Source organism: Micropterus salmoides, unplaced genomic scaffold (genome assembly GCF_014851395.1).
Source record: "Micropterus salmoides isolate LMB-PRFRI ecotype aquatic unplaced genomic scaffold, ASM1485139v1 Ms_hic_scaffold_9, whole genome shotgun sequence".
Taxonomy (NCBI): domain Eukaryota; kingdom Metazoa; phylum Chordata; class Actinopteri; order Centrarchiformes; family Centrarchidae; genus Micropterus; species Micropterus salmoides.
Window position 1 is genome coordinate 16,473,550 of NW_024044681.1, and position 24,392 is coordinate 16,497,941.

General features: G+C 40.7%; 1 protein-coding gene across 1 annotated transcript in view; it reads right to left on the reverse strand.

Moving 5' to 3' along the window:
• pdlim4 (PDZ and LIM domain 4) overlaps window positions 1-24,392 on the reverse strand; it is a 51,899-nt gene that overhangs the window by 19,446 nt on the left and 8,061 nt on the right. Inside the window, exons 2-3 of the mRNA XM_038707873.1 lie at window positions 20,254-20,405; window positions 7,467-7,548 (exon numbers count right to left, since the gene is read on the reverse strand). Coding sequence (XP_038563801.1) covers window positions 7,467-7,548; window positions 20,254-20,405 — 234 coding nt within the window. The remainder of the gene's footprint in view (window positions 1-7,466; window positions 7,549-20,253; window positions 20,406-24,392) is intronic.

Below are 24,392 nucleotides of genomic sequence, written 5' to 3' on the forward strand. Positions count from 1 at the left end.
GGCTAGTTGGTAGAAAGTACTAAGTGGTTAGTAGGTAGTAGGTAGTTTGATGATGATACAAGTTACAACTACAGAAATGGCCTAATTAGCTGTGGAGGTTGGTCACTTCAAGACAGATAAATAAATAATGCTGAGTGGAGGAAGCTGGCAATTATCAAAAGATATTTTTAAAAATACATTTCAGTTTTTATACAGTTTTAATATTTGACTTTGTTAACAGTCAGTTAGTTTTTACTCTAACTCTTTTACTAACTTTTGCTCTAGAAGGGTTAAATAAAAGATGTATGGCAACAAAGCAAGAGTGTGAGAGTTCCCTCAAAATTTAGCACTCTCAACATGGTTTGCAAGTGGTCAACAGTGAACCCAACAGTGAACTCAGTCCACGCAAGAAAGTCCACTCATAGCGGCAACTCCATTTAAATAAATTTCATCGTTTTAAATGCTAGCCTGACCAAGCCTTAAAACTGCTGTCTAAGAATAGAACAGTAGTATCTCTGCGAAATACAGTGGACACTTTGGGTAACAATTTTCACACTGACTTATTTATACCTCCAGATTAATCATCTCTCTAATGTGGTTCACTATGGACTCATGTGGTTGTACCTCATAACCCCATTTCTCAATAAATTCTCAATTTAGCTGGTTAATACAGATGGATAAAACTAGAAAAATACAGTTTATATACAGTTCCAGGTTGTTTCAGAGTTTAGGGATCTATGTCACTAAGTCTACTTCCCCCTGTAACCCTGACCTAGAAAAGCAGCAGAAAGGTAAAACAAATCTTCCTATAATCATTAAAAAAAAAGAGAATGAAAGCTTATTCTAAATCTTCTAAATCTGAATGAGCCTGGACAGCGGCAGTCTCTCTGGACCTTCTTACCCCAGCAGAGAGTGCTCTCCATGACCCCGTCCACTCCCCCAGCACGCTGACAGCCAAGCAGAGCAGGGAGGGCTCCATTAAGAAAACCCAAGGACTTATTTGGACATTTTTGAGGATTACTGGCTGATTACTGAACACAAACAACCAAATAAGTGGGGTCACAGGTCTGTGATCTAAAAGGCCTGCTGTTTGAATGAATGTGGAGCTGTAAAAAAGAATCCCCAGTAATGCTACACTGGTCTGAGATTCCCTGGCAGGGGATCCAGTACATATATTTTGGCAATGTATGAGAATGCTCTAAACCCTTTAATGGCCCCATATTGTTAACATGTTTTTAAGGTCTTTTTGTTGTGAATTTTTATCCAGTTTTTCAACAAAATCTATCATTCTGACTGGCCTAGTTCATTACAGTATTTATTATTCCTCTGTGTAAATATGCATCTTTGACAACTCTTAAACTTCATCAAATTTTTAAGTTAATACTATCTTGTGTTTTTAAAAGGCAAATGATTCTTAATGACAGATATTGGAAAGCAAATGCCTTGTTCCATTCATAAAACAAATTTGTATCATGCATAAATTTTTTTGTCTGAAGTAAAATTCAATTCCAAGAAGTGAAGGAATTACGGTCTATAAGTCATGCAAGGACTGCATCTGTCAGCTCCTATTAATGTTATCTTGGAGAATTCGCCTTCAGCTGCCAGCTCCTGGGCTGAGACTGGAAGCCTCTGTGACGTGTGATCCAGACCTCTCAGCTTCCGCATTGTAAAGCCTCATTCTTTCCACAAGGCCATAGTGCCCGGCCACAATAGCTATCACTTTAATAATAGGGTGGCCGCCTTAAATGGTATTTTGACATTGCTTGCCAAAAAATACTGTTTAGCTTTAACATTGACCAATAGGCCCCTTCCTACCTCCTTGAAGCTTCCACTGTGTAATTTAAGGGAAGGAATTTTGAAAACCTGAAATGTCAGTAGTTGGTGGTATTGCTTTACTTCTGCATAAAACTGCTCCATGAGTGGGTCTGACAGATGTGCAATAAGATAACCATTTACAACTTAACTGTCTTTCTCATTGGAAAAAATGTAGACTTAAGATATGTGATGATATTAATAGCAGGATGACTGTAGATTTCTAGGACATAGGGGTGACCAGAGGGAAAAATTTGGAGTATGTTTAAAGTTGAGCGAATCTTACCTTCATAAATAACCAAACAAGAGTGCTCTGATATTGGCAACATTCAGTATACCAAGGTTTATTCAGAAGTATACAAGAGATACACTTCTGTTTGAACAAGGTTTCTTATTTAACAAATGTTTTCATTACAAAAAGGGGTCCAAACATACAATCGAAATAACTTTACTCTCCTCTTTTTACATCCACCCCAATTGTCTATCCTCCCTCTATGATCATTCCCCACATGGACATTCATCCCACCACAAAAATAAAAGTAAATGGTAAATAATACTGTGTGCATATCTTCCACAAATGAGATAAAAGGCTGCCACATTAAAAGTTTGATATGCAGCTCAGAAACTGACTGTCTAATTTTAGCTCCTGCATCATTTCGTTAATGCAATATGGAGTGATAGAGGGCAGCTCTCTTTCCATTTAAATGTAGGGCAAGTAAGGTTCCCAATGCTTAAATGTTACTATTGGCTTTGTTAAGGATAATGTCCTCAGATACCATGTGCCAGCCAATGACCTGAAATAAAAGTTCTGGTTAAGCTTGGGACATCTCCACAACACATGTATGAGATAGACAGACTTCTGACAAGAAAAAAAGATGATTGTGATTGAGCAAAAATGCCACAAAAGACAACTTTTTTTTGCTTGATATTGCATTTTAAGTTGCTCACTCTATTTCTTTGCATGATATTTGGAAGCTGTGCAAAGCATCTGATTAAAACTCATTTGTCATCCCCAAACTATACGGTGGAGCTTAAGTCCAAATTTGGTTGTCACACGTGCACTTCGTGCCATTTTACTTATGACACCTCCTTATTATTTCATCATTGCCACTCCTCTTTATCAAATTATTTCTATTTCAGGAAGTTGTGTATGACATCTGGTAGTCTGTGGACAGTCTTGTCAGGACACCAGCACAGAGAACACACATCAACATTCCTACTGAATTCCCCAAACTGATAGAAGAATTACTCAAAATGTTGCTGCAATAACATATCAATAGCACTGACTCATACACTTACTTATACCCCAAAATACAGCATTTCCTCATCTACTTTTATGAGAGTCTCTTGTGTTCCCAAGGTGAAAGGAAACACCTCATAGCTTCCATGTGTCACTTCCGGCTCAGTAGCTAATTCCCACAAGTGAGACTGGACTTTCCAAAATAGCCAGTTGGTCAACAAGAAGGGGTCAGTGAATAAAAAGGAAAATGTTAACTACAGAATGTCCTGAAGAATGCCGTCATTGCATTCGTAACTATTCAGGAGCTAGTTATTAGGCTCAAGTGGTGGCATTACTGCAATAATAAAACATGCTTTGACTTCTGATGCTACTTTTACAACAATCTTAGTTAATGGCGTCAATCTGCGGAGCGAAAAACACCAACAAATGCCTGTGCTGGCCAGAAAAAAATTGTGGTCATTGTCCAGAAAAATTGTTTGGTTAATACCTAAGTTGAAGGGTCCTGGCATGCCTCTTTGGTTTCCGTTCTCACCCTGCTAGCCAAACTGTACTCCTTCAGCATAAGTCCCCCTGTTGCAGGTCACATAGCGATAGGTAAGTTGCAGATGACAGACGCATTGCTTTAAATCATTGCCAGCACAATCAGATATTGTGCTGTGATCCTCATCCAGCGATTTGATTCAGTAAAATTTGCTCATGTTGTCCAAACTGGCTCATGATTGCAGTGACTGTAGGCCAACATAGTTCAGTTTGGATTTGGTTCAGCCTGTGTGAGAGAAGCCCCGGTGGATATATTGTTTCCAACGTGTCTGAGGAACAATCAGCATTGTTATGTGTCAGTGTAGCCCTTCGAGCCATTTCTGAATACAGCAGGAAACAAAGAAAGAGAGAGCCTTGGTCTTTTATGTGACCCCCGGGATCGGATGTTTCCTCTTGCTCATGCTCAGAAGAATCCACCTGAGCATGACAATAAAGTGGCCCTGACTTGGTGGTTTCCAGCCGTCCAGGTTCACCTCATTAAATAAGACACCAGGGAACATTTTTAGACTTTAGTGAGGGAGAGAGGAAGGACAGGATAAGATGTTACAGAGATACAAAGAGAGGCAAAGGGGAGAGAAAAGAGCACGAGAGAGACAGATTTGCTACTCTCATATTACCCACAAGCAAAGCCCTCCTATCATGCATGTCTGTGTTTGTTTAAACAGTTGTAGCTGATGGGTCCTTTCACTCAGGTTTGGTATTTCCTCGGTTTAATCAAAGCAAGACCCAAGCTGGTGCTGTGATTGCGAGATGAAGAGTGTTGCAGCAGAGTTCTGCCCATTTATTGGACAAGGCTTGCTTGCTTCTACCATTGTGCAGCTAAGCAGCAGCTAAGGAAGAACATGGGATTACTGAGCTGAGCCCATTGACAGCCATGGATTACATGTTTTTATTTGATACGTATTCACGTACACAGTATTGTGTTGTAGGTGGCGTGGAATGTTTGTTTTAATGTATTTTGTGTTGATTAAACCCATAGTGAAAATGGACACATTACAGTTAACAGTGAATGTCACACTTACATAAGTAATGATATTGAACAGGGTCTCCTGGTATACAAACCCCCCTCTAGAAGGCAAAGAACACCAATGCAAAGCAGAGGGGAATTTATTTGTCTATTATTTTTAGTTATTTTTAATCCTAGTATCAGGACACTTCTGAATGTATCATTGGGATTAATCATATGGGGACCATATATACATTATCTGTACCAAATGTCATGGCAATCCATCCAAAAGATATGCAGTATGGACCAACAGACTAGGTAATACTTAAGCTTAATTTTGGTTTATAACACAAAAATACAGCAATTTACTGATTAGTCATTTCACAACAAAAGTCCCAGAGTATGCTGCTAATATCCTTAATGTCAGACAAAGGACTCATCTGATGAGAATTCTGATCTCATCACCACAAACAACCCTCATGAATTACATACGCTGAAGCCTTTTACACGTTTGTCTGCCACCGAAAAGAATACTTTCCGGTAAGGTTTCAAACTCGCACCGATGAGTGGACAGATAGATTTCACTTCAGCTCTTTGTGTGTCTGTTCCACCCTGTTTAGACAAAGAGACCCTGCCGCAGCGAGGGCTGGAGACACACAGATCAGTCCTGACTCCATAACTACCATCAACACAATACTTGACAAATGAACACTCACGTGTCGGAGCTACAATATGCTCATTGTCTGTCTGTTTCAGTCACATAGTCTCCATACTCACAGCATATGTGAGATATATACAACACACACACCTCCTATTCTCTCTGTGCTTAGAAACCTGTTGGCTTGCCAGCACTGGAAAATTTTGAAAAGATCATCTGCTAGAGTTCATCATGCCTTGAATATCCGTTTGGCAGCTCGTACGAATGGAGAACAATCAAGATACTATTTCATAACCATTCCAGTGAACAGTGGGGTGCATTATCTCATATATAATCATGTGAATGATACTGTACACAAAATTTATGGATCGAGTGTTGTGACTGTTTCCATGGATTCTGTTTATGATGTAAACAGACTGAGAAGACTTGGGCCTCACACCCAGCGAACTGTATTCATTGTTATGTCAAATAATTATATTAAAATTTAAGAATTTACTGCAGCTGACGTCTCATCTAGGGTTACTGAACACTGAATGAGCTGATTAGGTTTAGAGGGTCGCTTTAGCTATCACAAAAAAAACATTTCTCTTTCCCCAAGTGGCATCATTGTTTTTTTGAGGTTTTGAGATATGTTTCTGAGGTCCACAGATGACCTTGCAGTGCGTGATCTGTCCTTCATTCTTGGAGAGCAACGTTTCCCTCCCCCAGTGCATTGAGAGGTACTAATTAAATATCATTAACCTCCTCTGCATAAACACTTTGGGGGGAGAAGTTTACTACAACTCCCAAGGGGCATTTCTGCAAGAATCATCTGATTGCAATCTTAAAATTCTGCCAAGTTCACCACAGGTGGAGGGTGGAAGCTAAAGTTGACGTTTTTGAGAAAACTAATTAGCATATGCAGCTTAAATCATTCATACTGTTATTGTTGGTGTCTACCAGAAAATGTTTACATGCTTAATATTCAAAAAACACATTATTATTCTCATACTGTCAATTGCTTCAGCACCTTTATTCACCCTCTGTCTGAACACTAAGTTTAAGCTCCTGTCTCTTTAAGGCCGCCCATCCTAAAAGTCCACTTTCTTCATATTGGTCAACTTCCAGGAAGCCTGCAGAATAGCAGGACCTAGCTGGCCAGAGACATAGGAGAAGCGCCACTTTAAGAATCTTCAGTACAACTCCTTAGGGAAAGTCCGTAACGGCAAAGATGGCGGTTATTAAACCCCTCCCGCTAGAAAGCCAATCGTCTGCTTTTAACAGCCGAGCCGGGAAACAAAATGCCAACCGTTTGGATCCACTGACGGAAGGGTTTACTACACATGCATCACTACTGCCATGCATGACTTTGCTAAAACTGGATAATTTATTATGGAGAATATATTTTCTGGTTTTCCCTGTGATATTCTTTGTCTACTCTGCCTTAACTTTCACTAATTTAGTTTGCTCATGGACAGATAGCTCTACTTGTTGTTAGCAGATACTTTAGCCACTAACTACTGCTAATGGTAGCTGCAGCTAGCTTGTTAGCTCAGTTAGCCAAGCAGCATGCTGCCCTGTCAGCTGACTCTGCCCGGACTGGAAGCTTGGTGTTCCGGGGGCGTGTTGGTTTTTACACCTCTAAGTAGTACAGTTAGTACAGGAGCTTTGAACCGCTGGTTCAGGCACAGCCAGCTGATAACAGTAGCTACAGTTAGCGGCAGCTAGTGATTACTGTAGTGTTTGCAACAAGTAAAGCTATCTGTCCATCAAGAAACTTCATAAATCACAGAGGAAACTTCATAAATCACAGAGTTGAGGCAGAGCAGGATATCAGAGGGAAAACCAGAAAATATTTAACTTTCCTTTATAACCACAAAAGCACTTTCTGCGAGACATAAGTCTACTGAACAACCCCCAGCTCTAGCTAGATGGAATGACCGCTGATGGACGTTGGGGCCATCTACTGCGCTGAAGGGCTGGAGGAGGTCCTATGCTAGACAGATTCGTTCATGTCAAGAAGGGAGCCAAATTCAAAATGTGTGCTTGCACTCACTGACTGAGCAAGACAAAAAAGAGAGGATTTTTTTTTTTTCTCATAGTTTGGTGGTCTTTAGACACACTAGGATTTTGCATAACATGGGATTTTAAGTCTATTTTTCCTGGCCTGACCAAAATCCCAGAACAGAAACTGTGTTGGAAGCATGTGAAATTCACACAGATCAGTTCTGACATCCCAGTGAGTATGACTATGAATCCAAAGAAGCCTTTCTGACTTGTGCTTCAGGAGATCTAGAGTAAACAGTGGTTACCTGTGAGTCAGGCTCCATGTAAGGGCTTGTCTTGCCATCTTCACTAACTGCTGGCGACCACACTCTGTCTCCTGATCCCGACCTGAAAGACAACACCGTGAGAGACTGAGAAAGAGAATCAGATAAATCTTGTGCCATCCAACACCCACGTGTTAAAGTATGCTGTCATTTCTGCTGAGCAGTATGAATTTTTCTTTGCTGACAGCTTTCCACAGAAAATCCAGTGTATAAAGTGTAATTAGTTGGGAGTGTGAATATTTAAACAGAAACTAAAAAAAAGTGAAAGTAGAGACTATTTACTTTAATCCTCTTAAATTACTGTAAATTGGGAAAGATGACGGTGTTTGTGTCACATGATATCCCAACTGCTGTCCAAAACACACACATAGCTGCAATTACAAAGTATATACTGTACTGGTAGCTGTGCATGAGTGAGTGTCTGTATGTATATGTGTGTGAGGATGTGGTTTTCTACATTTGGCAGGTTTTCACATTAAGAATGGGATAAAGCTACGTTCCAGCGTCCTCCCACTGGTACAAAGATAAAGTCATCATCACATCATAACTCCACCGTATGAAGTATCCGGTTTTTGGAAATACCCATTTCATTTTGGGCCATGGATTTTTCAAAAGTTGTGAAAACTGAATTACTGGTATCTGAGGCTTTCCCCCCTCCTGCTTAGTTTAGCAGTAATGGACTCCAGTTGCATTTACTTTAAAAAAGTACACTTACTTACTGGCAACAATGATAACATACATTATTTACAGCACTGCTGAATGGGCCTACTGTGCATGAATAAGCAGGCGACCACATGATTTATTTCCTTCTTTAAAAGACAGAGTATTAAATGCTTTGGTGAAACTAAGGGTGTACTGTTACGGTGATTAATTACCAATGGCACCATTAACACTTCATTTGCATTCCTCATTTACTTTCAAATTATATGCTGAAGTGGTGGCAGTTTGCATGTCATATAAAAAAGCATCCAAGGGAAATTCATTATTTATTCAGGTTTTTGTTGCCATGGCGTTGGCTGCTAAGTGGGAAAGCATCAACTTCCAAAAGGGTTAGACCAGGACATCACGCAGAGTAACTGACGGACAGCGTGTCTTTGTTAGTGTGCTTCTCTTCACCCACCTACCCTCTTTTCTTTGACACTTCCATCCGCAGAAACATAAAAACTCTTAATCGCGAGGTCGTGCGCGCATGGATTTGTCAACCCCACAGTGGGGAGACATGACGTCTAAAGAGGTGAGGTCATCAGGCTGCAGCTGGCACAGCGTTGGCAGAGCTGAGGCAATGCTTCAGATATGAACCACGGAGGTGTTTCTATCAAGGGCGCTCTTATGAGGCGGTGAGTGTCTGGTGGACGAGTAACAGCTACTGCGTAGGTTGACCCCCCCGCCAATTGCTCCACAATCCTGGGAAAGAAGAAAGCCTTCATGTTTTCATGGTTACCGCACAAACAGCCTATTGAATTGAGTGAAAGTTCAGTCTGAAGTGGCCTATTTGAATTGACATTTTGGAAGTGCAAGACAGAAACATGGAATTTATCGTCCATCCATAATAATGGAGTTGTGAGTGCTGTGGTGTGAGTGGAAACTGTGAGCGGCGACCAGCTTGGGATTTACAGCGTTGCACTGCTGCACTCATTATACTGTGGGTCAGTCTGAAGAGGGATGGCAGTTATGTATTTGTAATTTAAAAAATATTCCACTTGAAACATGACGGTTTTGGCTGTTGTTTCAGTTATCAGGCTTCATGCTTGCAACTACATGAAATCTCACACTTCAAATATTGAGCAATGGACATAAACTATTTTTTTTTATTTCCTCCAGAAGGGAATCTGTTTTTGGAGTATCTTAAATGCAACGTGACATAAACAAACACAGCAGAAAGAAACAATCTGCTGCACACAAGTTTAATCGGGGACAATGAACTATATGTATTTTCTGTTTAGCGTGTCCTCCGGTCAGTGTGTGAGGGATCAGGACCATGTGGGAGGGATCAGGGTCCTGCTGTCCACATCAGACAAACCACTGCTACACATTCATCAACCTGCTGATCGTGTTTGTAACTTTGTTCTTTTTTCTCTCTCGATGTCTGTTTTTCTGTCTAACATAAGATTGAATCTAGCCTGAGCCGCAAAACCCTTCATAGCCTTTTCAGATTAGATGATCACCACGACCTGCTAAGGATAGGAATGTTTTCTATTAAAATCCAGTTGCAGAATGAGCGGCTTTATCTCGTCCTTACTACTATGTCCTGTGTCTAGCTGATGTGCCACAAGTTGCTCTGAGGGGACTGATCTGTGTGTTTCTTAATAAAGATTCATGATGTTAAATGTGGTAGGGGTGAATAGTCCCAGATGCACTCCTGTCGTCTTTGATTTTCTCTCACCAGCTCCCTTTCTGCTATTAACTGTATACATCAATGTCGAACAATACAGACAAATGGAAAGAACACTGAAAGAAAAGTCAGACACACCACATGAAAAGCAAATTTTTTAAATATAGAGAATCCACATGTGTTCATTTTAGTAACTAATATGTTAAGTTACTTAGTTTTCACATGGTCACAATATGTTTGACAATCCTCATTCATAAGGAACTTAGAGCAACAGAATTGTAAAAATCACATAATATTATCAGAAAAGTACTGTAAGGATTATGAAAGTGCAAACAAAACACCCCCATAAAAGTCAGCCACAGAAACCTGACCACGAATGGGTAAGAGACAAAAAGAGATAAAAGTATAAAAACAAAAAGGATAACACACAAAGGAACAGAAGAGAAAGAAGAAAGTCTCAGGTCATCACGATAACTTTCCTATTCTTTCCTTTGGTCATATTTTCCCTTGCCTGACCCCTCCCTGCCAGGTTTAATTTCCTGATGGGGGAGATCGGGTTATTGGAGCAGTGGATGAGTTTACTTTGGCTGCACAGGATCGGCATGTTCGACAGAAGACTAAAAAACCAAGTGCCCTCAAATTAAGATGCGGCTGATCACGGAACATTTCAGGGTTCACTTAGAGTCTTGCTTGTTGCCTCGCTCTGTCAAACCCATCTGAAAAAAGGACGGTTTTCAGCACAAGACCCCACCGGAGCAGCTTCTATGTTATTTTGTAATGTGAGAAGAGTTTAAATGTAGAGGGAGACAATCACATTTTAAAGAAGAGTAATAGGGGTTTCATCAGCAGACCTGAGGGGGTCACTCGGAAAAATGTGCATTTGGGTGATTACAAGATCAATGAAAGAAGGAATAAGGGGAGGGAGGTTTATTGTCCCCCTTCCCTCCTTCCTTTCTGTAAACCAGCCTCTCAAACTCCATTGATGTTGAGTTTACTACCACAAAAAAGAGACCTTGGGAGAGCGTGAGAGGAATGATGCGATGAAGGGATGAAGGAGGAGAAGGCAGCGGTGCTGGTAGTGGAAGGGCATGAGTGTGAGTAGGGTCGGGCTTTGGGGGTTTCTTTTTGTCTCTGTCCCAGCTGCAGTCCTGTGTTCCTTTGGTCCCATGCAACCTCGTGCATAATTCCTCAGCTGTGAGTCACAGGTCCTGGAGTCAAAGCGAGACAGCGGGGGCAAATCCTCCACTGGAGTGGTCTGACTCTGTGCCTTTTCTCTGCCTGTTTTCTCTGATTCCTCCTGAATCATCTGCCCTGTGTTTTGCTTTGATTTTACTCTCCAATAATGATCAGATTTGTATTTCTCTCTAAGCAGGGCTCAGATATGCACTCATATTACATGCATTATACATAACCTAAACCCCTGATCCTAGCCTTACCCCTCACTACTGAATGTGTAAAATCAACCCCAACTGAGACACTGATGCAAATCCAAATCAAGACCATCTTTGAACTGAGATGTGGCCAACTGGTTACACTTACGCACACTTAAGTGTAAAACACTGTTTTCAGCCACTGAAGACTGTGATATGCGGTTGAAAGCTCTGAAAAAGCTAGTGAGGGAACTTTTGGACCACTTTGCTACTTTAATCGACCACTAATTACATTTATTTTGCTGGTTAACGTATGGTAATGATGATAACCTAAACAGTGGGTACGGAAAGTATTCAGACCCCTTTAAATTTTTCACTCTTTGTTTCATTGCAGCCATTTTCCAAAAATCAAAAAAAGTTCATTTTATTTCTCAGTAATGTACACTCAGCACCCCATCTTGACAGAAAAAAACTTTTTCAAACTTATTAAAAAAGAAAAACTGAAATATCACATGGTCATAAGTATTCAGACCCTTTGCCGTGACACTCATATTTAACTCAGGCGCTGTCTATTTCTTCTGATCATCCTTGAGATGGTTCTACACCTTCATTTGAGTCCAGCTGTGTTTGATTATACTGATTGGACTTGATTAGGAAAGCCACACACCTGTCTATATAAGACCTTACAGCTCACAGTGCATGTCAGAGCAAATGAGAATCATGAGGTCAAAGGAACTGCCTGAAGAGCTCAGAGACAGAATTGTGGCAAGGCACAGATCTGGCCAAGGTTACAAAAAAATTTCTGCTGCACTTAAGGTTCCTAAGAGCACAGTGGCCTCCATAATCCTCAAATGGAAGACGTTTGGGACGACCAGAACCCTTCCTAGAGCTGGCCGTCCGGCCAAACTGAGCTATCGGGGGAGAAGAGCCTTGGTGAGAGAGGTAAAGAAGAACCCAAAGGTCACTGTGGCTGAGCTCCAGAGATGCAGTCGGGAGATGGGAGAAAGTTGTAGTAAGTCAACCATCACTGCAGCAATCCACCAGTCGGGGCTTTATGGCAGAGTGGCCCGACGGAAGCCTCTCCTCAGTGCAAGACACATGAAAGCCCGCATGGAGTTTGCTAAAAAACACCTGAAGGACTCCAAGATGGTGATAAATAAGATCCTCTGGTCTGATGAGACCAAGATAGAACTTTTTGGCCTTAATTCTAAGCGGTATGTGTGGAGAAAACCAGGCACTGCTCATCACCTGTCCAATACAGTCTCAACAGTGAAGCATGGTGGTGGCAGCATCATGCTGTGGGGGTGTTTTTCAGCTGCAGGGACAGGACGACTGGTTGCAATCGAGGGAAAGATGAATGCGGCCAAGTACAGGGATATCCTGGACGAAAACCTTTTCGAGTGCTCTGGACCTCAGACTGGGCCGAAGGTTTACCTTCCAACAAGACAATGACCCTAAGCACACCGCTAAAATAACGCAGGAGTGGCTTCACAACAACTCCGTGGCTGTTCTTGAATGGCCCAGCCAGAGCCCTGACTTAAACCCAATTGAGCATCTCTGGAGAGACCTGAAAATGGCTGTCCACCAACGTTTACCATCCAACCTGACAGAACTGGAGAGGATCTGCAAGGAGGAATGGCAGAGGATACCCAAATCCAGATGTGAAAAACTTGTTGCATCTTTCCCAAAACGACTCATGGCTGTATTAGATCAAAAGGGTGCTTCTACTAAATACTGAGCAAAGGGTCTGAATACTTATGACCATGTGATATTTCAGTTTTTCTTTTTTAATACATTTGCAAAAATTTCTACATTTCTGTTTTTTCTGTCAAGATGGGGTGCTGAGTGTACATTACTGAGAAATAAAATGAACTTTTTGATTTTTGGAAAATGGCTGCAATGAAACAAAGAGTGAAAAATTTAAAGGGGTCTGAATACTTTCCGTACCCACTGTACATAAAGACAAGATGACATAAGAAACATTTGCTACTTCACTTTGTGGACTTCATCACTCATTCCAAGGTTTTAAAGGTTCAATTCAATAAAAGCACAAAAAACACTATGGCTAGTGGTTACCCAGATAGTCTTCTTTTGAGAATATCTACTTATTCTTCTTCTGTGTCCCCAAGAAAATGGATGTCAATGGATGTCATTTATAATATACTCGGCAAAAAAAAAAAACGTACTCTCACTTCCAACTGCTTTTATTTTCAGCAAACATATCGTTTCTATGAACATAAAACATAAACTAAGACATAAACTGAACAAAGTTTCACAGACATGTGAGAACCAGAAATGGAAAAATGTGTCCCTGAACCAAGGGGGGTGTGGCGGGATCAAAATCAAAAATCATTGTAAAAATCTGGTGTGGACCTGTGTAGGTGTTGTCACATGTGGTCTGCCACTGAGAGGACGATCAGCTGTCCTTCCTGTCTCCCTGTAGTGCTTTCTTAGGCATCTCACCGTACAGACATTGCATTTATTCAATTAGCTGACGCTTTTATTCAAAGCGACTTACAATTGCGATGGCAGAGGTTGCACGCCTCTGGAGCTACAAGGGGTTAAGTGTCTTACTCACGGACACATTGGTGGATGTGCCACAGTGGAAACTGAACCAGGCAGATGAGCAGGGACCCTGGGCATCTTTCTTTTGGTGTTTTTCAGAGTCAGTGGAAAGCTCTCTGTAGTGTTTTAAGTTTTTATAACTGTGAGCTTAATTTCCTACCGTCTGTATGGTGTTAGGGTTTAAACAACTATTCCACAGGTGCATGTTCATTGATTGTTTATGGTTCATTGAACAAACATGAAGAACATTATTTGCACCCTTTACAATAAAGATCTGCAAAGTTATTTGGATTTTTACAGAATTATCTTTAAACAAAACTACAGTGTCCTGTCAAAGGGACATTTCTTTTTTTGCTGAGTTTATATACAAACTATAATTCCATTGAAAACGTTTTGAGGTCTGTTACTAATCAGGACTATGAAATTCTACTCCATTGTATTGGAGTAGAAGAAAAAGCCACATAGATGATGAAACTGAAACTATATATATGTTTAGATATAGTGTATGTCTTTGTGTTATTTGGATGAAGTGACCCTTTAAACTCCAAACCATCTGCAAGCTTTATTCCAGCCTGGACCTAATCCTAAATTCTCTTTTCAACAGGAAATCCAGTTGAAACAAAGACAGTAGGGTGTCCTTGTTTGTCAAGATCTTTTTAGAGAACAAGACACACAGTCAGAGTAACACACACAGCTCAGGCATCATGTCCCATTTCTCAGCACATTTAACTTGCCACACCAGCAGGACTCTTTCCGAACATCCTGACCAGCGGTGGAAACACACATACCAACCACCATCATCTGTCTCTCAGGCCTCGGCAACCACATAGCTTTCTCCAATAAGCTCTGGCATAAGAAGGGAAACTGCAGGGAGGTGAAGGCAGGGTGGAAGAGATGAAAGATGAAGAGGAGATATAAAAAGAAATAGCAGATAAGTGTAGTGGGATTTAGGTTTGGAGAGGGAGATGGTACACTGGGGCATGAAGGTCTTGGATGAAGAGGTCAAAGGAAGAGAGAACAAGGAGGACAAAATGGAGTTTCCTCCACAGCTGGTTCATGTATTCAAAGACACTGTTTAAGTCTGAGGATATACAGGCCGAGCCAAGCAGACATGACACACTCTAATATGGGCCATGTGTGTCTGACCAGGTCCTCTGACATTACAGTGTGTGTGTGTGTGTGTGTGTGTGTGTGTGTGTGTGTGTGTGTGTGTGTGTGTGTGTGTGTGTGTGTCGGGAGTAGCAGACATTTTCCCTCCCCAGCGAGACAACACAGCTCCATTTGATCACTGTTGCCAGGAACTAACAGAAACTAGCAAGGGTGTTTCACCTCACAGTGGAGCATTGACAGGCCTGCATCAGTAGGGAGGTCTGATGGAAAATGTAAAGCTGCGGGAAAAGTGGTGACCTAAGACCTATTTTTCTGGTTCCTTGTCTTCTTTCCTCCGTAATTTTCTCTTTTTTTTTTTTTTTTTTTCTCCCCAATTCATTCGGAAAAAAACAGTTATTAATATTGGTAACGCATCAATTTTCTTCTTTGGTGGTATATAGAGGTGTGAAAAACAAATGGAAAGAGTGGAATAAATTACTGTAAAAACCATGGACAGATTAATCGGTGGGTCGATATATCATCCTAAATGACAGTAGATCTAATCTAACACCATTATTGACTAGCATGAAATATATATTGTTATACTGTAGAGAAGAATGCAGTTGAATGATGTCAATTCTAACCATTTGTACCCCACTCTCCCTTAAACACTAGTCACATTCTGAAATCTACAGCTTAACCCAATGTATGTTTCTATTTAATTCATTAACAAATATTTCATCTTAAACAACACGTTACTGGCTAAGAGAATCATGTGCATTACTTTTCTTTGTTTTGATACGGCATTATATATCAGCACTGGAATCGGTGATTGAAAAACCCATATTGGTCGACCACTCATAGAAACACACTGAATGAAGATGCTTCCAGGGCATGAGGGCTCACTGAATGGTTTGATAAGTTTGCCAATTATGTGAATCATTTGCTTTGGCCTCCATAGTCACTGGATCTCAACACAACTGAACACCCATGAAAGATTTTAGACAGCCCTCTCCACCATCATCAGAGGAACACCAAATGAGATAATATCTTTTTGGAAGAATAGTGTGATAATGGTGCTAGCTGAAAAGTCAGAGGATCAATAAAGTTAACACAATTCATCTTGAAGGGTTTCCTATAGTTGTCAAGACATTTCAGTCAAAACTTCTAACCTCATGGTGGCGCTAGAGGAAAAGTCAGGATTATCAAAGTCAATCGGAATCATGCGCACAGATTAATGACATCTAAAACTAAATTATTATAGCTTTACCAACTATATTGGTTGAATTTCCCTTTTATGACAGTGTTCTCTGTGGGAGGACAAATCCTCACAAACAACTGCAGCTGCCTGCCCAATGAAGCCTCTTTATTTCTTATTCAGCTTTCATGAGTTTCCCGGGGCACCTTACCAGAAATCCCCCGATGCAGAGCACTCTTAAAAATGCTCCATAATAGGAATTATGAAAAACGGGGGTTATGAAAGTAATAAATGCAGAGACATTACAAACGGAACATTCTTGTGTTACACAAGACCTCAAGCTCAGATGCATCTAGTAATTTCGGTTCACAGCAGACGTGTAAACTCATATATTTGTCCATCGGCAGCAACACAAAATTACAGGTCTCCTGTTTCTCCCTCTATGACTCCTTGACTATTTGGAGTATATTATGGCGTTGTCTTTTAATGAGGGCTGAGAACTGTTGTCCTCTAAAATATTATTTTCTAGTGAGTCAGCATGGGTTCTTCAAGTCACTCCCATTTTTTCCCCCAGAATCAATGGTTGCACTCAAATAATCCTCAGTAGCCCACAACTGAGGACTGTTTCCAATAAATCCCAAATTTCACATTTCCTTCAGTAAATAACAAGCAGCTCATCTTTTACATATGAATATGACATCCCTATTGTCTGCATAATTAATAACATAGGGCTTGGACCTTATTCACCAACCAGAGAACACACTACCATGTGGCTGCTTTTTCACAGTTCGTTGAATTTCAGAGAACTTTTTCCAGGTTTTGAAAGATTTGAATCCTACTAGTTTATTTTTTATTGTGCCTTTTTTATGACTAATTTTCTTTTATTTTGGTGGTTAATTAGCAACCAAAACTTGTGACCTAATTTATCCTGTTTGATAAAGTTCGTGCTTATGTGGGCAGCTTTATTTTGTTTGTCTGCTCAGTCATAGTGACTGTTGCTGTTTATTAAGAAGACTTCCTGCGCAACATTCTTCCTGGGGAAAAGGCTACCTCACACTAGATGTTTGGAACACCAAATGTAATGCTTTAATAACCTCGCTTTAGGTTGAAAAGAACTGTTTTGTAAAACATTTACCCATATCCAGCCTCGTTTTATATTTTATCGTTGCTTCCCTTCATCTCCTTTTTTACCATTACATCCAGCAGCAGGAATATACAAAATTGATTTCAAAACTCGTGATACCGAATGTCCTCTATCTCAGGGAGAGAAACTCAACTCTGAGCTTCAATGTGTAGTCTGTGTAATTGAATTTCCAGCAAAGCAACCAGCAGAAAATACTGGCTGTAAAACAGCCTTCTAGGCAGAGAAGAGCCCATGTGGATTTCTCACTTGGTCTCTCTGATTCACCACTCCTCTACTTGGCTTCCACTTCCCTCTCTCTGTCTTGGTCTCTGTCTTTCTCTCTGTCCACCATTGTTATCTTTTCTTTTTTCTCATATTTTCCACCTTCAGCCACCCACTTTTTTAAACACTTTTCCTTTTTCTTTGTCTGCTGTCTTGTCTTTTTGACCAAATAATCTTTTGCTTGAACCCCTGTTGCTTCCACTTTACCAGCAGTTCATTTCAGCTCTGTGCTCAAAGGTACATGGCTATCTCTCAGACACCTCCTCCTATCCAGCAGTCCAGACTGCAATTATTCAACCAATATACTGCTGAAAGGTCACATACCAGCAGCTAGCCCTGCTCTGCCTCTGCTGTGTTGCTATCTTGTCAGTTTAAATAGGATTATTGAACAGCATGGCTATGTCTGGTGGTTTGCACGTGGTTATAATTTAGTGGACTAATTTTCAGCTAAATAAAGTAGTTCAAAGACCGTAATGAGTTTCAAATATTATGTTTCACACCATTGAGTGTGTCACTGAATTTGAATTAAATTTAGTTTTTCAGGAATAGACATTAGGAAACAAGATATCCTTCCTCAAAAATGGGACACTATATCAAACACTGAAATAATTTTAACCTCTTCAACCTCACCCATTATAGTGATTAGTGTTGTTGACAAGCATTGCTCAGACCCGCATTACATCAGTTGAAATTATGGTCAATATCAAAAGATTTCCAAAAACACCAAATATGTCCGCCTAAGACTACATGGAAAATGTGTAAAAAAAAAGAAGAAATTATGCACAACATATCTTCCATTTTTCACTTGAGTGTATCCATAACAAAACGTCTCATAAAACTCTTGAATATGTCTGTCAGTGTAAATGTGATAGTGCTCCAGTGAAGCAGCAGAGACGCAGATAAAGAATGACTGTGAAGCAAAAGGTCAGCTAATGGAATCAGTTCTTCGCTTCAGATCCATCACTCTAAAGCGCTCCTGCTTTTTATCACACTAAATAACTTCTTACATTCAGTGATTTGTTTAACAACTTTGACTCCTTAAAGGGAAATTTAAGCTGAATTTGGGTACATTAAGGTGCAAGTGGTTAAGTGTGGGAGTGCCCTTTTCACGTGCTCCTACAGCTGCAGAGGAGCTCCCTAGGTCATTGCGCTGAATACTACTTTATGTATCCTTAAATAAATTTACTATCCTTATGTGGACAAACCACGCTTAGCCGCTCAGCTTGATATATGGAAAGATGGTTTCTACTACAGGCTGAGGGGAAAGGGAGGGTTTGCTGCATGCTAGAGTGCATACTATAAAACACAAAAACCGTGCAGAGTGACAGAAGAAATAAATGCTTCTCTGTCTGAATTCAGCGTTCCTGCATGTGAGAATCTTTGCTTATCTCACGGATCCGATTAGTCCGTGACTAAATTCTTATTTCCACTGCATCTGCAAGTCAACCTCATGTTCCAAACCATGAGAGAGACTGCTTCGTGTGCTGCCCTAAAAGGAGAAAGCTGAAGCACCAGTTGGCAGTTGTCACTTCTAACTGAGGCTGAAACCACAGTGTTCTTCATCTGAGAGGACAGGATTCAGAGGTTGCCAGATTCGTTCTGCACTTTCCAGTACTCTTGCAACCTAAAGTAATCATCTAATAGAAATGTGGGAAGCAAATGACATTTCAGTTTTTCCTTGATTATCCCCCCCACCCCGTCATTAACTGTTTAGACAGATGATTTCCACACTGCTATGTTGACAGAACATATTGGTCCTGTCCTCCGCTTAAGGCCAAATCATCCATCCTCACATACTAGGTCTACAAATTATACTGAAGAGTGGAAGATAATTTTCCACCCCATGAACTGGTAAAACGCACTCAATCGACCTGTGAAGTCCATTTCTGAAGGTCACTGTCTGACTTACTGTATGTACAAGCCTCATTGACTTTGACAGCGCTCTATATGAGCAGAGAGTCGATCATTGTAACTGTTGTAAAACTGTCATCTGTCCCTATGACTTAACTGTGCCAAGCTGAGCAGACCTACCATGAATAGAAACAATATGTGTTTATGGACGAGAGGCAATAAATGACCTTAGTCATAAAAAAATCAGTCAAGTTTCTCAACTCAATTCACTTAATGAGCCTAAAACAAAAGCCATAAGCAGCCGCCGACTGATTAGCAAGTGACTAATGTTCCAAATGTCCTGATATCCAATGTCATAATTCCCATCGGTCAAATGGACTGAATATACAACACATATTCTGAAGAAACAATCGCTCATAAATCACAAGTCTGTAAGCAATTACAATAAACTGTAAGACTGTAAGTATAAACATACTGTACATTTTTTCCTGTGTGTGTGTGTGTGTGTGTGTGTGTGTCCACAACTCCTCCTACCCAAACATCCAATGTGATCATTACAAACATCTTTGGTTAGCGTTTGGCAGGTTTTAGCATTGCAATACTTAAACACTGTCAGAGTCATGACGGACAGATGAAAACTGAGTCTGCAGCTCTATCATCATACTTACTCAAAACATAAAGCCTACATTACCCACAATGCAACTCAACGGCCGACAATTCAGTCAGAGATTTTAGCCTCAAGCAGAGAGGAGGAGCGGGCTACAGAGGTCTGGTAAGATCACTTCTTTCTAACTCCACACTCTCAGATTGTTTTCATTACCAAACTGATTCAAGTTACATCACTTGAGGCAATTCCCCAATACCTCCAAACAGACGCTGGTGTGTAAACTTGATGAAATTCCTATTTAAAGACTACTTGTTAGTTAGGGAAAGATGATCTTAATCTCACATTTCCGTACCTGCTGATGTTGAGTGTGAGCTGATGAGTGCAGGTTTTGATCCTGTTCTGAGCCTCCATGTGTGTCATGTGCTCTGTGCTGTCGCCGTTGATAGCCAGGATTGTGTCGCCTGGACACAGGTCACCTTGTGCCGCCTTGCTGCCAGGTGTTACCTGAAGATAACACACACACACACGCGCACACACACGCACACACACGCACACACACGCACACACGCACACACACGCACACACACAAAGAAAAGAAAGAGCTGTTATAAGTGGTGTCAAACTGTCACTGAAGAAGAAAGACAAAAAGAAAGAAAGAAGAAAAAGAGTATTAGCGTGGGAGTGTCAGCGCGGAGGCCAAATTCAACAAAAGCAGCTCTCTTTTCATTCATGTAATATTGCTTTGGGCAGCACTCTAGGTTTACATTTTCAAAAGCCAGCAACAATGACACTGGAGTGTGAGAGGCCACTCAGAGTTTTGGAGGTGGTGAAATATTTGGAAAGAACTGGAACATTTTTATACGCCTGACCTTTTGAAATTCAGTAAAAAACGAACAACGTGCAATTTTATGATCACTCAGCAACCGCATCAGACTAAACCCTCAGTGAAGGAGCCCAGGAGTGAGCTACTTTGGCCAGAGTTTGCAAATGAACTTTGAACCCAAACAACAGTCTCTGTGTAACATTAGATTCATTTGCAAACATCTGCTCAATTGGTTCTTGAAGATTTTTGTGATTTGCCACTTTGATCATTTTGATCTTGTACAACATCTTTTCCACATCACTTTCATTTTGAAGATATCTGAGACGCTGGACAGTGAGCAGGTTCCTCTCTGTGATCCCTCATTCCAGAAACACACTGATCTGTGGACATTTGAGCCCCACGGGAGGGCAGAGGAGCGGAGGAGGAGGAAGGGGGAGGGCGGGTATGTTTCACCTTCACAGCCTAAGCAACATATGATAACAATTTTCCATTATTACACACACGCAAATGTCTGCTATTTCCAGGCCTGCCTCTGGCTGGTTGTATGGTTTTGGCTGACATAAAAAAGAAGAAACCAATCAAATCCTCCATCATCAAACCAATACATCCACAGTAAAACTGTCACTGTCATATGGCAGCAAGCTGCAGAGGAAAATGCCCTTTATGATGCAGAGTGAAAATAAAATGTAATGAAATGCGAAATTGTCATGCTGTCTCCGGTCTTCTTTGTGCGCTCTGTATGCTGTCAAGCTATGACACGTATGACTATTAGTTTCACTATATTTTTCCAACCATTAAATGTGAGGAGCTTTTTGGCAGCTGGATTCAATTGCTATAGTCACAGTGTTTTTGGAGGAGTTTTAAGTAATAATCTGTGACATTCTCATATTGCCTAAATAAGAGTTGGGTTTGCTACTCTCCTCTGCAGATTGAAAAAGCACAATAGCAACTCCATATTCATTTGGCGTTCTAAACACACAGCAGCCTTGAGTAAGGTTTCATATCTAGCAGCAGCTACAGCTGTTCGTTTTGCATAAACAGAAGCATCAGCCGTGATAGCAACCAGCTGAAAGTACAAAGAAAAGAGAACTGCCTGCCAGGGCTGCAACAATTATTTTCATTATTGATTCACGTGCTGATTATTTTCTCGACTAAACGTTTTGTCTATAAAATGGTGAGAGAGGTCCATCACATTTTTCCCAGAGCCTAACTTGATGTCTTCAGATTGCTTGTTTTGCCGCAGATTAGATTTTTTTTAGAATTAGATTATCAGATCAATTATATAAAACAGAGAAAAGCATCATATCATCACATTTAAGATGCTGAAACCATCAAATGGTTGGCATCTTTGCTCTTTATCTTGCTTGAAGGTCAAAAATTTGTATTATTATTAAATAATTATTTGACCTGTTGGTGAACAGCTACACCAAAGATGTCACTAAATAAAATAATAGTAAATGTAACTGATCTGCTTTTGTCACCAATCTGAACCAGGTAGATGAGCACTTAAACATAACATGTCTGAGAGGTAAATGGCTGAAATGACTGCCTGTATCCATAAATACACAGCAGGGAACAGAAGATTTAGGAGAATTTTCCTGTAAATGAACCCCGTGTATGTCAAGTGTCAGTGATTAATCTTTGTGACATCTACGTTTTTAAGTGGCTACGTCTCTTTGAGCACATTCTTGTGATGCCTATTATCTCGACAGCTTCACATTAAGATGTATTGTGTTTGGAAATCTTGAGTTGACACTTTTCACTAACAGATATTAGTAATCTATTCCAAGAGACCAATCTTCCAAGTTATGATTTTCTAGAAGTCTGGAATAATGAACAGAACCCAGAGAGAGAGAGAGAGAGAGAGAGAGAGAGAGAGAGAGAGAGAGAGAGAGAGAGAGAGAGAGAGAGAGAGAGGGAGGATCTGCTTGTGCTAGAGAAGCAGCCTCGCTAACTGGGAGGAGCGTTTTAAGAGCAAAGGCACACAAGTTCACGCTCCATGAAGCCCTAATAGCTGAGTCGTGTGGTTCAGATGTGGAATTCCTAATTTACAGCCTCTGACCGCCCCAGTGTTCCTGACTCAGTTCCGGTAAACTGAGAGGTCAGGGGCATTATGGGAAATGTGTGTAAATTTGTGTGTGTGTGAAGCTAAACTCAGAATTTTGCAAAGAAGTAAATTCATGACAACAGGTTTTTCTGGGTGGGAAATGCAACTTATTCTTATTTGTCAGTGCATTTGCTGACAGTCACTAACAAGAGGTTATATTTTACTCACATCATTCAGCACCACCTCCCTGGTGAGAACGCATTTGAAATGTTTGTCTGTGTCTTGGGTTTGTGCCTGGACAATGTCATAGTGGACACACACGCACAGAGTGAGTTATGTTACCTCAGGGTCAGTCAGACCACGAATAGTATTGCATGAATCACTCAAACACACACACACACACACACACACCACACACACACACACACAGTGGTGTGCAAAGTGCCACAATGGCATGACTGAGGTCCTCACTAGAGGACAAACATTCCCGTCTGTAAGGAAATGTAAGCATGGTGTAGAGTTACGTGGTCCAGGCATAATCATAATCTGCTATTTTTACGCGGCAGATGTAGTGTGATGTAATGACTTAAATCTATGGAGCTTTGAAGATGAATGTAATTTTACTCTAGGGCCTGGGCAAGTGGCAATGAAGCCCATGCAAGCATTTTTTAATCCTTAAACTTTTATTTTGGTCTTCTCACTCACATGAAACCGCTCATAGTAAACACTGGGTGATCCAAATCCCCTGGCTTAATTTGTTGGCCAAAATAAGAACAAAATTATTTAACTCAAAAATGAGAGTTGTCTGAAAGCAAACGGGGGTGTGTGACTGGTGCTAATAAGAGTTAATTTGGCCGAGGCCGTGGATGGACCCAAAGTTGTTGTGGATGATGAAAGTAGTTTCTTGACTGCTGTGGAAGGGGTGAAAATTACACACACAAAAAAAAAAATCAACAAAATGATACTATGATGATACTAAATGATACTTTTTTTGTAACTCTGGGGAATCAAGAGTTCAATTTGTATAAATTAGGTTAATGGATGACTATCATTTAACTGTAATAATAACTGCTAACACACAAACGGCTGTTGCTGCTAACAGAAAAATCAATCACGTCACTTAATGCACTCAAAAGAATCTTCATGAAAAACTGCCAAGACTTCAGGCACTTGACTTTCACATTTAACAACGTCCGGTGTGAAGTAACATGTTTTTGCAATGTGATAAGTGACCGTGATGGGTTTGATGGTGATGGTGCGGAAAGCAACTTCACTGCTCGCTGGGAAATCTAAACCGTAGCATTGTTTCCATAGCGGGCCGCACCACAAACAGTGACATAGTTAATTGCTAACAGATAAAAGCGGTTAGCAAATGACAGCCTCATGTCACACAGAGTCATCGTGTGGCACGCTGAGGCCTGATGAATGTGCGCTGGAGTGTGGTTTCACAGTGGGCACTTGAGTTTCTCTGTGCGTTTGAGAGGGACACAGAGCACAGCATCGAGGAGAACGAATCTGTGTGAATGTTTGTGCAAGTGTGTGTGGACTGTATGTGATAAAGCTGCATCAACACTTTCCCTCGCGTGTGACATCAGCCTCAGGGCAAGGTTTTCTGTCATGT